Raw genomic sequence first — 15,578 nt, 5'->3', positions numbered from 1 at the left:
AAGGTCTTGATTGCATAAATCTTTACTCGCCTTGATTCAGTGTTTAGTGGAAGACTCTTTTTGCAGCAATTAAAGCCATGAATCATTAGGACAAGTGTCTGCCAACTCTGCACAGTAGGACGGTGCAGTTTATGCTCATTCTTCTTGACAGAAGACCTCATGTTGTTTTTTTTTGGTTTTTTTTTTCAAGTTCACTGGGGATAATCTGCATCTTCAAGCCTTGCCATACATTTTATATTAGATTCAGGTTTGGGCTTTGACTGGGCCATTTAAGGTCATTCGCATTTTTCTTACTGAGTCACTCTATTGTTACTTTTGCTTTGTGCTTAGGATCATTGTCCTGCTGAAAGGTGAATCTTCTCCTAAGTCCCAGGTCAATGGCAGACTGGAACAGGCTTTCCTCCAGGATCTGCCTGTACTTTGCACCATCCTTCCTTGATCTTCGCAAGCTTTTCTCTTCCTGCTGCTGCAAAGCATCTCAACAACATGATGCTGCCACCAACATGCTTTTCTGTATGGTGTTAGGGTGGTGTGCGGTGTTTGTTTTATACCACATATTGCTTAGCATCAAGACAAAAATGTTCCACTTTGATCTCATTGGACCTCAAAACCTTCTCCCACATTTGTACAGTATGCCCTAAGTGTTTCTTTGCAAACTTTTATGCTTTACATTATATGGCCTCTCTTCAGCAGTGGCTTCCTTCTTGCCATCTTGCCATCCATACAAGCTATGTTTATGGTGTAATCTTGAAATAGTTAAGCAATCAACATTTTTCCCAGTCTCAAACAGAGACTGCTGTAGGTCTTTTAAAGTAATCTTAGGCTCTCAGTGACCATCCGAAGCAGTTTCCTTCACCCATGGCTACTGACTAGAGAGATGGCCTGTTCATGGCACTGTCTTGGTGGTGGCTAATTGTTTCTATTTTACAATGATGGACTTGACACTGACCCAAGGGATTTTCAAACATATTGAAATGTTCTTATAGCCTTCCCCCAATCCTTACCTTTTGAATAATATCCTGAAGTTCATTCAGGGAACTCATTGTTCAGCTTGTTTTGACCTTTGTTTCAAATTCACATCATAGACCAGAAACAGCTTGATCCTTTACCCAGGAGTATTCAGTTCAATTCAACTCTGTGACAGGACACAAATGGGCTCTAACTTATTATATGACTTGTTAAGACAGAATTTTGAACTGGAGTTAATTTGGATTTGTCATGACAAAGAATGTGAAGACTAATGTGTAAGGATCTATTGCCAAATTCACTTTAAACCTGCAGGAGGTGCTGTGAGCTGCTAGGACTATCCAGTCCTCTGAGGCCTGTGCCCCTCACATCAGTGGCCATCTTGTTTCCTGTATAGACTTATATTTATACTGAAGCAGTCTCATCTGTCAGTTGCCAGAGCTTGGTTCTACGTTGGCCACTAGCGCACCTGAGGGCTCAACCTGAGGGGAAGGTGGTTGGTATAGGTGGAAATTGCCCAATGTTTACTGCTTTCACTGTCATTCTGGATTCTCCTCTCCAGGCATTAGGCCGCTCATTCCTGGGGCAACCCACAGGAGGCAACTATCACAACATGTAATCAAGCCTTTTTGGCTTTTTAATTCTTAATTAGTTTTGGAATATTTCTATAATTATTCTTTTATGAGGAAAGGGTAGAGTATGTTGTATAGATCAATGAAACAAACTCCTACTTTAAGGCATTTTGATTTTTTTAGACACTAGAATGTGAAAAATGTACAAGAGAGGGAAGACTTTTACAAGACACTGTGTATATATAATGAACACATTCCACCTGACTATATACATTTTAATACTAAATGTACAATTGGGTTAAATGCTTGAGAACCAAGATACAGACAATGTACAACAACGAGAGAGCAAAAATCCTGCAGCTTGCTGTCATGTTGTCCCTTTGGCATTAATGCAGAGTTGGGAAAAGTTTTTCTACAGGGGCCACATGACTGGCTCTTGGCTGTACAAGGGGCTGGGGTGGGCCTTTAGAGCTTGCATATTAGTTATTTTTTTATTTTATTTTGCTTATATTCTACAATTCTAAATATATCCATTGCGGATGACAATTCACATACAGAAAACAGTTAAAACAATAAAAACAACATAAAATATGTATTTAAACAAAACTCATACTTAAGACACTGACAAATAAAAGAGAATATTTTAATCTGAATTCAACAAATGCCTGTGCAAAAGGACTGCTTTTACTTTTTTACAAAATATTAAATAATCTTTCTCACTATGCATGTCAAGGGGTGATGTTGTGGTTTAACTAAACTAAACACTTTATACTGGCAGCTTAAGAAAGATGCTTTTATTAGAAAAAGTATGGAATATTCCAGGAGCGTGAAAGATTACTAGTAAGGCAATTCAGAAGCCGTCGCAGAGAGCATTGTTTACATCAGCGGTGCTTAAACTGGTCCTACATGCCCCCTTCAGCCAGTTGGGTTTTCAGAATATACCTAATAGAATATGCATGAGAATATTTGCATAAACAGGAGGTAGTGCACGCAAATAAATCTCATGCATATTCATTACGGATATCCTGAAAACCCGACTAGCTGGGGGGCCTGTAGGACCAATTTGAGCACCCCACTGTACACAATAGATTAAATCCAATTTACATACAAGAGAGCTAACATTTTCTTAATTGATTGACATTAACACGACATCCTCTTAATAGGGTAGAATTATAATTTTATCTCATATTAATGAAATGGGAATCCAAGCCTGGGATTCTTGTAAATTGAGCCAGAAGACAGGAACGAAACTTAAGGCTGAACTCAAGATACTTTGACTTTTGGCCTACATTCTAGTATTTCAGCATGATCTGTCAAGTCAGCAGCCTTATATTCATTTTTACAAGTCTGGTCAGTGTGATTTTCACTGTGCAGTGATGACAACTTTATAGGAAAACCTTTTCAAAGCATCCTAACAAAGTATTCCATAAACTTGAGCCCATTATTGAGAAAGCCCTGCCTCTGGTCCTACTCAATCAATAAGTATTAACAGATGGAACAGAAAGCATCAGCTGAGCTGAAGAATATAAAACAGGTGAAACAGTGTACTTACAGACTTTATCTGCTAAACAGTGGACTCAGAGTAAATAGCTTTAGGTATCAAAGACAATTTAAACTGCACTCTCTGGGCAATAGGCAACTAATTCAGCTCTCTCAGGTCTGATGTAATTCTCTTCATTGTAATGTATATACTGTCTTCATAGGTGCATTTTGATCCAGCTGAAGCACATGAATCATATATTTTGGCAGCTCTGCATATGATGAATTGAGATAATCTAGTTTGGAAAGGCCCAAAGCTTTTACCACCAATCTAAATTCTGGAAATGGATGCAAACTCCTTAAAGGCCTAATCAAATGTAGCTTAAAAAATGCAGTCCTGGCAACTTTTCTTACCTGCATCTATAAAGGGAGATTTCAATTCATTATCGCTCCTAAATTATGAGATTCTTTAGAAAGAGATGTAGGATAATTACCAACCTTTTACAGACAATGGAAATTCAGAAATAAATTTGTTACCCAGCCAAAACCCCCCCAGAAATCTTACTACAATTAAGGACCAATTCATTATTATCACATCATTTCTTTATTGCTTCGAAACTACGTTCAGACAATTAATCTGGAAAGAATCCACCAGATTCACTCAAAATATGAAATTGAATGTCATTGACATATATATTATATATCATTCCCAAAGAGGGAATTCAGTTACTAGGCATAATAGTTTCCATCCAAATAGGCTTGTTGCATTCTACCCTGTAAATGTGATATAAACAACTCCACCAATTCCAATAATATTGAAGCCTATCAATCAACAGTTATCTCTCACATGCTCACGCTCTCCCACTCACCCTCTTCCTCTCTTGCTTCCTCCCCACCACTCTTTTCCACTCTCTCTCGCTTTCTCTTCCTCTCTCGCACTCCCTTCTCCCAGTCCTGATTTCTTCCCCTGTGCCTTGTGCTACTGATCTGTTTGCACATCTGCAGCAGTCCCTGGAGCCATAATTCACACCCATAGTTAGTTATGTGCTGCCTTGATGCTCTCCTTGGCTTCCTGCTATAGCACTTCTGCTCCATGCCATAACAGCCCAAGTCTCCGCAAGAGCCCTAGTCAATATTCCTTCTAATTTTTGAAAGGCTACATGCACAAAAAATGTTCTTTTGTGCAACTTTTTATAAGCTGAGTTCTAATTTGTATTCTACAAACCAGTATAATGCAAGTATCAGGTTTTCCTGTGTGCACTATGCTTTTCTGTGTGCACAGGGTCATGTGCACAGCTTTAGAGGGAACAGTAGCCTTAGCTTCTCACTAATGGGTGATGAAGTGGGAGGAGGAAGAGCAGGGAAGGGGCGGTAAATGGGAATTGTAGTTTGGGTGGGAACCTTGGTGTCCAGATTGCAGTAGAAGGCTGGGGGAGAAGCAGACTACAGTACCCATGGGGCCCTGCAGCGGAGGAGAGTTAAAGCTCCAGTCTCCTCTGGCCATTGGCTACCAAGTAAGAGGGGCAGGGCTTCACAACCATTGGCTGCTAGGGGGGGTATGCGGAGTTCTTTACGTCACATGGTACAAATGAAAAGTTCCTCCTCTTCCACTTTTCAGCTACAGATTCCAATGCTTGGCTCCAGCCCCGATGCCGTCCTCGATCTGCTTCATGCCCTGGGCAGCAGCTCGAGGATGGCGTTGGAGGCCTGGGGATAAGGAAGCTGGAAGATACAGGTAGGTGAGCTTTAAAAAAAAAAAAAAAAAAAAGTGAGGCAAGGGCTTGCTTCCTGCCTTCAGGCCATAGTTTGCCCACCCCTGTATTAAAGAATATTTCTTCCCTACAGAACTGCATGGTTTGGATCAGATATTCTAAGGCTTCTGTGGATCTTGGGAAGATTGCTTATTGTATCTTGCTGACCATGTACAGTTTGCATGCTGAGTGTTTGTACTTACTGTCATGATGCTCAATTTACAGATATGAAGAACACCACCACAACTGTTATACATACGTCCTGGAATTTATTAACTATATGTTGTCTGCACAAGAGAGGCAGCGGCTGAGTAAATGTGAATTTACTGAGAAATTTGTGTTACCAAGGACAAAGAGAACCTCCAAGTATATCACCATTTGTAAGCAGATAGCTGAAAATGATTTCTACTTCATTGATTGCTTTGACTAAGAAAAGATGAAGAGTCAAGAAATCAATTTAGAACATTAACCAATAGCCTCAGATTTTGGCACAGTATATAAGGCTTCCTTGACATGAAGCTATGTACTCTTGGTTAACTGGCTGCATCACTGTGTGTGTGTGTGTATGTTTGTTTTTTATATAGAAATAGTGCTCAGTGAATTTGTTCCATTTTCAGAGTAATATTCAAAGTTCTAAAAACAAATGAAGACAAATTGTGCAGTATGGACAAAAGCTGTTTGTATAATTCAGAAAAAGGGAAGTCACATGTTTGTCATAGAAACTCCTCTTTGTCATAAACACTGAATATATAGGGCCTGATATTCAGTACCACTTAGCCAGATAAATTCTGACTTATCTGGCTTAGTGGCAACATTTAAATATCAAGTCGTATTTAATGGCCACCACTTAACTATAAATAGTTAGCTGGTTAAGTGGTGGGCGGGATTGGGCATAACGGGGAGGAGCTACTTGTCTAGCTAACTAAAACATTTATGTGGGAATATTCAGCAGCGTGGCTATGCTGCTGAATATCCCTGCTAAGTTCCGAGTATGCACCTTTTTATTATATATTTTATTTATGTCATAAAGAGGGCAATTTTCAGAAGCTTTTACCCAGAAGCTGAAAATTGCTCTCCCCTCTCTGTGGTACCAGCCCTGCTATACTACTTTTACCCATGTTGAAAAGTAGCAGTGCCTGGATTCCTAGCAGGGATTACAAAATAAAGCATCCATGGTGCTGGCTAATCCTCCATCTTCAAAGAAAAACCCATGGAGCATTTTCCTTTTTTAAAATGTTTTTTGCAGGCTTGTGGGTACAGTGTAAAATTTGCCCCACATAGGAATGTTTACTTGCTTATAAAAGGGTTGAATTAACTCATGAAACAGAGGTGTATTAAAATGTATGGTTTCACTGTTGTGGTCAAACTGGTGTCAACCCCTTTGGAAGCACAGATTCACACAGCTGCATGGTCAGAAATTGTCACATCAGTCTGTTTCAGTTTCAAAATAGCACTTATGTGGGAGAGGAGGGAGAGACGGATTGCCTATTGAACTTTGTTACCTTGGCTATTACCCGGAGGTGAGGATGTCTCCCAGCCCCGAAGGGGCAAAGTCGAGCCTGTGACATTGGGGAGGGACCAGAAGGCCTCAAAACCAGCCCCTCGTGTGGCGCGCTGCCAAAGCCGTGCGCGGCTTTGTTGGATTCGCCTGGGCTCCGGAATTTGAAAATTGGAAATTAAGTCAAAAAAGATTCCTGTAAGTAATGTTTAATGCTCTATACTTCTCTCTCCTCAAGCCCCCATTCCAGGAGGAATTAGATAAGTTTCAATAGAGACATGTAAAAGAAAGGAGATCTCTGTTCTAATTTCTTTTAAAACACTTTCAATGCAAAGCCAGCATAGCTCTCTGCTTCAACGGCAGGGGAGGAAGTTTGACACTTCACGCATATCCAGCATAACCCTCTGCTTCAACGGCAGGGGAGCAAGACTGATACTTCACTTTCAATGCATAGCCAGCATGGCTCTCTGCTTCAATGGCAGGGGGAATGAAGAAAGGTGGATCTATATTCAGGCAACAGTCAACAAGGACTGAATTACATAGTCTGAATAAACAGATAAGCATGGGTGTAGCTTGCTTATTGCGGTGGTTAATACCCCTAACTAAATTAAGCTATTTCACTTAGATGCAAGTCCAACACTGCTCTCTACATTAATGGCGGGGGTGGAAGGGAAATAGAATAAAAAAAAAGGTTACTAAGAGCCAAGAGAAACATAAGTATGTGAGAGAGAAAAAAAAGTGCGAAAGCTTGCTGGGCAGACTGGATGGGCCGTTTGGTCTTCTTCTGCCGTCATTTCTATGTTTCTATAAGTAAGGTTAAACAGATGCCTCACACCAAGAGTGAGGCCCGAATAAGGGAGGCATTGACTTTGTCTCCCTTGCCATCTACATCTCAGCCTCAGATATCTTCATTCTTCATGGCAACAGCCGGAATGATGCCGGAGGACAGGGCCACAGTGGAAGTAGCTACAGAGCGAGAAGCTATACCACAGGCCGAAGCCATCTCTCTAAGCCCCAGTGCTCCTACTACTCCCTCCCCACCACTTATAAGATCAAACTATTTGGTTGGCCCCCTCGGGTTAGATGAGGGTACTAAAGATATAAATATTCCATTAAAGACTGGTTTGAGGAGTGGGGACCAAGCTGTGGGGGGATTGGAGGAATCTAGGTCTGAATTTGAGATCATTTTATCTCAGAAGTCATCACCGATTACACTGGACACTTTGGGGCGGATTTTCAGAGCCCTGCTCGCCGGGAAGCCTATTTTACATAGGCCTCCCGGCGCGCGCAGAGCCCCGGGACTGGCGTAAGTCCCGGGGGTTCTCTGAGGGGGCGTGTCGGGGGCGTGTCAGGGGCGGGCCCGGTCGTCGCGGCGTTTCGGGGGCGTGTCGGCAGCGTTTTGGGGGCGGTTACAGGGGCGTGGCTACGGCCCGGGGCGGTCCGGGGGCGTGGCCGCGCCCTCCGTACCCGCCCCCAGGTCGCGGCCCGGCGCGCAGGAGGCCCGCTGGCGTGCGGGGATTTACGCCTCCCTCTGGGAGGCGTAAATCCCCCGACAAAGGTAAGGGGGGGGGGGTTAGATAGGGCCGGGCGGGTGGGTTAGGTAGGGGAAGGGAGGGGAAGGTGAGGGGAGGGCAAAGGAAAGTTCCCTCCGAGGCCGCTCCGATTTCGGATTTTAGTAGATACGCGCTCCGCGCATATCTACTAAAATCAGGCGTACTTTTGCTTGAGTCTGATGCGCAAGCAAAAGTAGGCCTATTCGCGCTTTTTGAAAATCTACCCCTTTGTGGTCAGCGATAACATCTTTAGAAGTCGCGATTATAAACTTGACTCAAATAACTACAAATTCTCAACAAAGGGTTCTAAATTTGGAAAATTTAGTTTCCTTGTGTAATAATAAAGTTGATACTTGTGCTGAGCGATTGGATGAGGTAGAAAATCTTCAAAAAAATCTTAAGTTAGAAAGCTCTAATGTTAAGAAATTAGTATTTATTGAAAACTTGAAATATTCCAATTTGAGGATTTTGAATTTTCCTCTGCAAAATTTAATCCCTGCTAAGGAAATGTTTAAGGAGTACTTGCAAAATATATTGAAAATGCCTAATCAAGCAACACCAGCTCTGGCAAAAGTTTATTACTTACCGGTAAAAGCTGGAATAGAAAACTAAGCGGGAAATTTGCAGCCAGAGGCTACTTTGAATTTATCAGAGGTATTAGAAACCACAATAGATACAGATATAACAACTAGAGCCAAGCTGTTTGTATCCTTTTTATTTTCAACTGAGAGAGATACTGTACTCCGATTGTTCTTCTGGCACAGTCTAGATAAATTCCATGGACAACAGATATGGATGTATCCAGACCTGGCAAGATCCACTCAAATGAGAAGGAAGGAATTCCTAAAATTAAAAGCGGAAGTTCTTGCCAGGGGAGCTGGATACATCCTGACGTACCCATGTAGATATGAAATAAAGTATTTAGAGCATAAATATATATTTTTTGAGATATCTCAATTGCAGGCATTTTTGGATTCCCATCCCCCTATTACAGAAATTGGTTAAAAGCTAAAATAAAGTCTGGCAGTTGTCTCTGATTACTAAGAGGAGATTAATAATAATCTCCTCTCTTGTATTTTTGATTCCTATAATTCGCTCAATTTATATTAAGTACCTCCTGGATTTGCTTAAGAGATAAAACAAATAAATGTTTCTTTATTTTAAAATTTGAATAGTATTCCTTCTGCTGGAAATTTTCTTTTATCTGTATAAAATTACAATATTAGTTGTTATAAATTTTGAAATGCATAAATAATAATAATAAAAAAAATAGCACTTATGTCTTAGAAACAGACCAAACAAATTTGTTTCCTGGAAGATTAATTCTGCAAGGATGTTAATAGAGTTGTCTAAATAGTTTTTCTCTAAAATGGTTTTGTCCACATTGGTAAGGGGGAGAGGAAAAGTGAGAGAGACTCTCTTATAGAGAACAGCAGGAACTGACAACTGTTGGGTGCTTTCTTCCAGACGTCTGGCATTCAGCTGCTCTTTCCCGCACCCCACCTAAGCTGCAGCATGTGGTTGCTTTCTAACCCTCCTGCAAAGCTGCAGCTGGAGTGCACAGTTGCGCTCTAACTCTCCTGCCTGCCTTACCAGTGTGCTGCACAGAAATTCAGGGGTCCTTGACGTAAAAACAATGCTTCCTTCATGTAAGTGCCAGTACCCTTTTTTCCCAGAAAGAAAGCATTGCATATTTTGCTCAGAAACTAACTTTTTATTATCATTCTATCTATGCTCCTTTGTGGGACATTTAATGCTTGGAGTATCACATTAACTATTGTCACCAGAAGAAGATGGTGTGAAACCAACCGTGTTTGAATGCCTTTTTAAAGAACACCTTTGCATTGTACAACTGAAATTTTTAGCTGAAACCGTAATGACTGAACAATTAACTCTGCATTTATTTTCAGCATCATAACAATATACAGATTACTGCAATCCTTTCAGAATTCCTTGTGATTGGGTCCCTTGGTTAAAGTTCACCTTCTCTACATACATTTTTGTATCTAATTTGATCAGTTAAAACTTATGCACTTATAAATCCTTGGCACATCTCAATTATAATTCCCCACTGGGAGCCTCCAAGATCAGTTAAAAAACAAAATAAAACAAACATCCTTGAGCCATTGAGCAAGGTATGAGTGTGTTCCTTCTTCAGCGTTCACTATAACAGTGTTCTAATGTACACAAAATTTAAGATCCTTAAAAGAATGTTAAAAATAATAGTAAAAATGTTTTTCATCCAGGACAAATATTGCTGCCTAATATATGCCTTTACTAATTAATATCTATAATATACAGCCCAGGTCACAGTGAACTATTTGTCTGCATAAGATAATTTATGCAGTTGCCAACCCAGACTCAGCCAATCTGACTCTGATTCAGGACTTGCAACATGATAATCACTAAATGTGGACAAGTATCATAGATGGAACCTGGCCCTTAGGATTTTTTTTCACACACTTGAAATAAGAGAACCTTACCCCTCCAACCCTCAAAAGAAAGAATTTTGAAAAACCTCTACAGTATCTTCAGACCTCACAAGTAATCTAGTGACCCTATAGTTACAGAACTGGTAGAAAACAAGTGCAATGTGAACTATACATTTCACAGAAGGCAGGAGATGGATCAATTAACCTATACACCTGCCTTCCTTCATCACAACTTACTGGCAATCTTTTGGAAGACCAGGAATGTTGGTGCATGCCAAGGAATACGTCAGAGACAATGTACTATGTTAGTGGCACTGTCAGGGCCGTCTTTAGGAGTGGCGAACAGGGGCAACTGCCGTGGACCCTACATCACCATGGTAGCCCCACCCCCCAACACTATAATTTCCTGTCAGCCAGCATTCTAGGGCCCCACACTGGTTGATTTGCCCTAGCCCCATACCCTTCCAAGGTCAGCCCTGGCCGTTGTAATGAAACATTTTAAGCATCTGCTTTCTCTGCAATACTGGAGGAAAATGGGAAGCTGATAAGCAACACTGGAAGCTGGAACCAGCCTTGAATGATCAACGGCCATGAAGATTTGGTGGAGCATATATTCGCCACATGTTAAATTCCTTAGAGTTTTTTGCGAATATGTGACAAAGATCAAATATAAGGGCTGACGATTGCACAGAGGATTTCCTTGATTGACCTTTTAGCTGATCTTGAGAACCTGTATTGCATGGGGGTGGTTTTAACACCCTGCTCCATAACCCCACTAGAGACATGAAACTCTAAATCTTGGCCAAACTGGGTTAATCCTTCATTAAAAAAACCCCCCCAAAAAAAACAACCCACGAAATAACTTGTGTTATGAAAAGCTGTCAAACCATTGTGTTTTTGAAATGGGTCAAATTTATTGAGACAAGGCAAAAATCAGTTGGCAGCTGCATATACTTGCCTGAACTTTAATTCTTTTCATACATTGTGTCGATAACATCTTGTTTACTTATGTCTGATGGTTTAATCAATAACCAATGTTTATTTTGTCAGTTAGACACTGAAAACTACATTACAGCTACTTTACTTCTAAGCAATTAAGTCAACCTTTATTAGTTTGCCTTTAAATATACCTGCTGCTAATTGAGAAGCTGACTAACATACTGTTTAAATAAGTCTTGACCTTTCCACATTTATTCAGGGGCCTATTAACTAAGATGTATTAATGTCAAATCTGTCACTCACCAACCATTAAATTTGCGTTCACATCCATTATTGATAACCCTCACTTTCCTATTAACGTGTGCCACATAACGCATGATTTTATATAACTCTGTTATATTTCATCTTAGTCATCTCTTCTCCAAGCTAAAGATCCATAACCTTTCAAGCCTTCTTCATACAGTTGTTTCATCCCCTCATTCATTTTTTCTGTTCCTCTCTTCACCTTTTCTATTTCTGCTATATCATTTTTTATATGGTGCTACCAGAGCTACATCCACTACTCCAGGTGTTGTCACACCATAGACCCATACAGGGGCATTATTATATTCTCTGTTTTGTGCTCTGTTCCTTTGCAAATAATTCCTACCATTCTATTTTCTTTTTTAGTGGCTGCTGCATCCTGTGTTGAAGATTTCAAAGTATTGTGGACAATGATTCCAAGCCTATTTGCTTAGTAACATCTAGTACAGAACTCTGCATTGCATACCTATAGTTTGGATTATTTTCTCTATGCACATCACTTTGCACTTGTCTACATTAAATTTCGTCTGCCATTTAGAGGACCAGGTCCCTACCTGTTGAAATGTAGTTAGCATTCGTTGGTTTAATGCAAATCACATGGTTTAACCCAATTTGCATTAAGCCATTTTAATGTGACACAGCTTATTAATATTTTGTTTGCTTTAAAAGGGGTAAATTTTGCACTATTGGTAATGCTTAATGGTTCTTTACTCTTTCCGATATTACTAGGATGCTATAAAACTGAGTAGCAGATTTAAAACAAATTCTAGAAAGTGTGTTTTTCAGCCAGTGTATAATTAAACGATCAGATTTGTTGCCAGAGAATATGGTCAAGGTTAATAATTTAGCAGAGCTTACACAAAGATGTGGATATATTGATAGAGGCTCGGTCCATTCCTTAGCCAGTTAGGTTTAGATGTCTCCACCTTATGCTTCTATGAATGAATAGCATGGAATGTCATTTCCTATTTGGGATTCCTAATAGATACTTCTAAGAAACCTGGATTGGCCACTGTTGGAGATAGGATGCTGGGGTCAGTGGCCCACTGGTGTGACCTAGCTTTGCCTGTTCTTGTGTTTTTATGTTAGTATCGTTGGCCCAGAGTATTGGTAGGTTAATGCGCCTGTCCATGCCTCAGCAAAGCTCCCCAGCTCTCCTAAAGGCCAGTAGCAGCCCAAAAAGTAATCCTTTCCTCCTGAGTAGCTTCCCTCCAGATCCCTTTCCCCTGGACCCTTTTTATGTTTGGTCACTTATTTAATCTAACAACCGAGGTGCCAATGTCCCCCAGTCACGAGTGATCTTCACTCTCTTCTGCTTCTCCATTTCAGATATTCAGAATGGCACCAGCTGGCTTGAAACTTCCTTTTGCCCTACACAATTATTAATTTGTGATGAGCCAGCGGAAGGTAAAATTCCATATAAAACTTCAGTTATTTACTCTTTCGGATAATAGAAGGACTAGGGGGCACTCCATGAAGTTAGCATGTAGCACATTTAAAACTAATCGGAGAAAATTCTTTTTCACTCAATGCACAATTAAACTCTTGAATTTGTTGCCAGGGGATGTGGTTAGTGCAGATAGGGGTAGATTTTCAAACAGGGCGCCCTCGCGTACTTTTGTAGGCGCATCAGGCGCAAACAAAAGTACGCTGGATTTTAGTAGATACGCGCGGAGCCGCGCATATCTGCTAAAATCCTGGATCGGCGCGCGCAAGGCTACCGATTTTGTGTAGCCGGCGCGCGCCGAGCCGCGCAGCCTACCTCCGTTCCCTCCGAGGCCGCTCTGAAATCGGAGCGGCCTTGGAGGGAATTCGCTAACGCCCTCCCCTCACCTTCCCCTCCCTTCCTCTACCTAACCCACCCTCCCGGCCCTGTCTAAAACCCCCCCTACCTTTGTTGGGGGATTTACGCCTCCCAGAGGGAGAAGTAAATCCCCGTGTGCCAGCGGGCCGCTGGTGCGCCTAGACGCAACCCAGGGGCGGTTCCGGAGGGCGCGGCCATGCCCCCGGACCGCCCCGGGCCGAAACCACGCCGCCGACACGCCCCGAAAACGCCGCGCCGATCGGCCCCGCCCCGACACGCCCCCCTCGGAAAACCCCGGGACTTACGCAAGTCCCGGGCTCTGCGCGCGACGGCAGGCCTATGTAAAATAGGCGCGCAAGCCCTGCTCGCGTAAATCCGGGCGGATTTACGCGAGCAAGGCTCTTAAAATCCGCCCCTTAGTGTAGCTGGGTTTAAAAAAGGTTTGGATAAGTTCTTGGAGGAGAAGTCCATTACCTGCTATTAATCATGTTGATTTAGAAAATAGCAACTGCTATTACGAGCATCAGTAGCGTGGGATATACTTAGTTTTTGGGTACTTGCCAGGTACTTGTAGCCTGGATTGGCCACTGTTGGAAACAGGATGCTGGGCTTGATGGACCCTTGGTTTGACCCAGTATGGCAATTTCTTATGTTCAGTCAATTACATGCTTCAAGTAAAAAAAAAAAAAAAATCAAAGTTGCTGTGTCAGTATATATTAGAATATATTATTGTCTATTTTTCCACTCAGCTTTATGAACTCAATAATTGCTCTGGCCAAAAAAATAGCGACTCAGTCCAAGCATGTTTTCTTTTGGAGTATCTTCTGTATTGTATAATATATATATATAAAATGTGCATAGGTCTCACAAAGCAGTATCTGTTTGTTGGTAGCTGGTGCCATACCCATGCCAATGGCAACACACCCCATCTGCAAGACTTCAGCAGATGCAGGAGCTGTCGGCTTTACAACACATGCTCACTGCTCTGGCTGTGGGGAGGTGATAACTGGCAGATGGTGTTGGAGCTGGATAGAGCCAGTGAGATGGGCAGCCTGGAAGAGAAGACTGTGGGAACAGAGGGATGGGTAGGAGAGAGAAAAGGAGAAGAATGTTGGACTTAGAATGTGGGAGGTACTTAGCAGGGGCAAGAGGAGTGAAGAAGATCTGCTGGTGAATTTGTAGGTGTCAGCTATTACTAAATATTTAGAGCCGGATATTAAAAGGGTTACGTGCGCCGAGCCTAAGCCCCGGGACGCGCGTAAATCCCGGGACTTGCAAAAATGGGCGGTTGGGGGCGTGGCCAGGGGGTGTGGTGTCGGCTCGGGGGCGTGTTTGGGGACATGTGGGCGGTTCGGGGGTGTGGCTGAGTGCCCCAACACAGCGGCCTGTGTCAGCGCCTGCAGACAGCCGGCGCGCATAAGTTACTACTGCCCGGAGGCAGTAGTAACTTTTTGAATAAAGGTAGGGGAGGGGGTCTAGATAGGGCCGGGGGGTGGATGGGTTAGGTAGGGGAAGGGAGGGGAAGGTGCGGGGGGTGTGGGGTGTGGAAGGAAAGTTCCCTCCGAGGCCTCTCCGAGTTCGGAGCGGCCTTGGAGGGAACGGGCAGCACGCACAAGTTGCACAAATGTGCACCTCCTTGCGCATGTCGACCCCGGATTTTATAAGATACGCACGGCTATGCGCATATTTTACAAAATCCAGCGTACTTTTGTTTGCACCTGGTGCGCGAACAAAAGTACGCACACGTGTAGATATATACAATCTACCCCTTAGTATTCTTAAAAATAATTCACATGGCCATATTCTCCTGGCCCTTGAAAAATTTACTGACCTCCTGAAGGTCATAAAATGCATGATGGATAACATAACTGAATCAGGGTCTCATGCTACACTGCACTGTGTACTAATGATATTCTATGTCTATTTATATTAAATACTAATACATTAAATAAAAATAGGTTGATCAGTAACAATATCCCTAACCAGAGTTCTCTTTAAATATTTACAGCCACAACATGATAATAACCAAAAACCTCCATTGAACCTCACCTACATGTACATTAAACCTTCCTAGTCATGGTCTTACTCTCTTTTCTCGGAGTTTCAGAGCCTCTTAATTGTTTTTGTTGTGTGCCTTGACTGTCTTGACTAAATTGTAAACTACAAAGAGTACGGATTGTCCATTATGTGTTTGTATAGCAGTGTGTGCCTCTGCTTTACACTGTACAAATAATCATAATAATAATCACCACTCTTCTCAGTCACATCCTTTTCAGTAACT

The 15,578-nt window shown here is 42.0% G+C and overlaps 1 protein-coding gene across 1 annotated transcript in view; it reads left to right on the top strand.

Moving 5' to 3' along the window:
• MKRN2OS (MKRN2 opposite strand) overlaps window positions 1–6,706 on the top strand; it is a 28,626-nt gene extending 21,920 nt beyond the window's left edge. The window contains exon 4 of the mRNA XM_029600786.1: window positions 4,994–6,706. Within this exon, the coding sequence (XP_029456646.1) occupies window positions 4,994–5,198 (205 nt within the window). The 3' untranslated portion in view covers window positions 5,199–6,706. The remainder of the gene's footprint in view (window positions 1–4,993) is intronic.
• Window positions 6,707–15,578: the final 8,872 nt, after the last annotated feature.

This window comes from Rhinatrema bivittatum, chromosome 4, assembly GCF_901001135.1.
Source record: "Rhinatrema bivittatum chromosome 4, aRhiBiv1.1, whole genome shotgun sequence".
Lineage (NCBI taxonomy): Eukaryota > Metazoa > Chordata > Amphibia > Gymnophiona > Rhinatrematidae > Rhinatrema > Rhinatrema bivittatum.
This window is presented reverse-complemented; position numbering and strand designations above follow the sequence as displayed.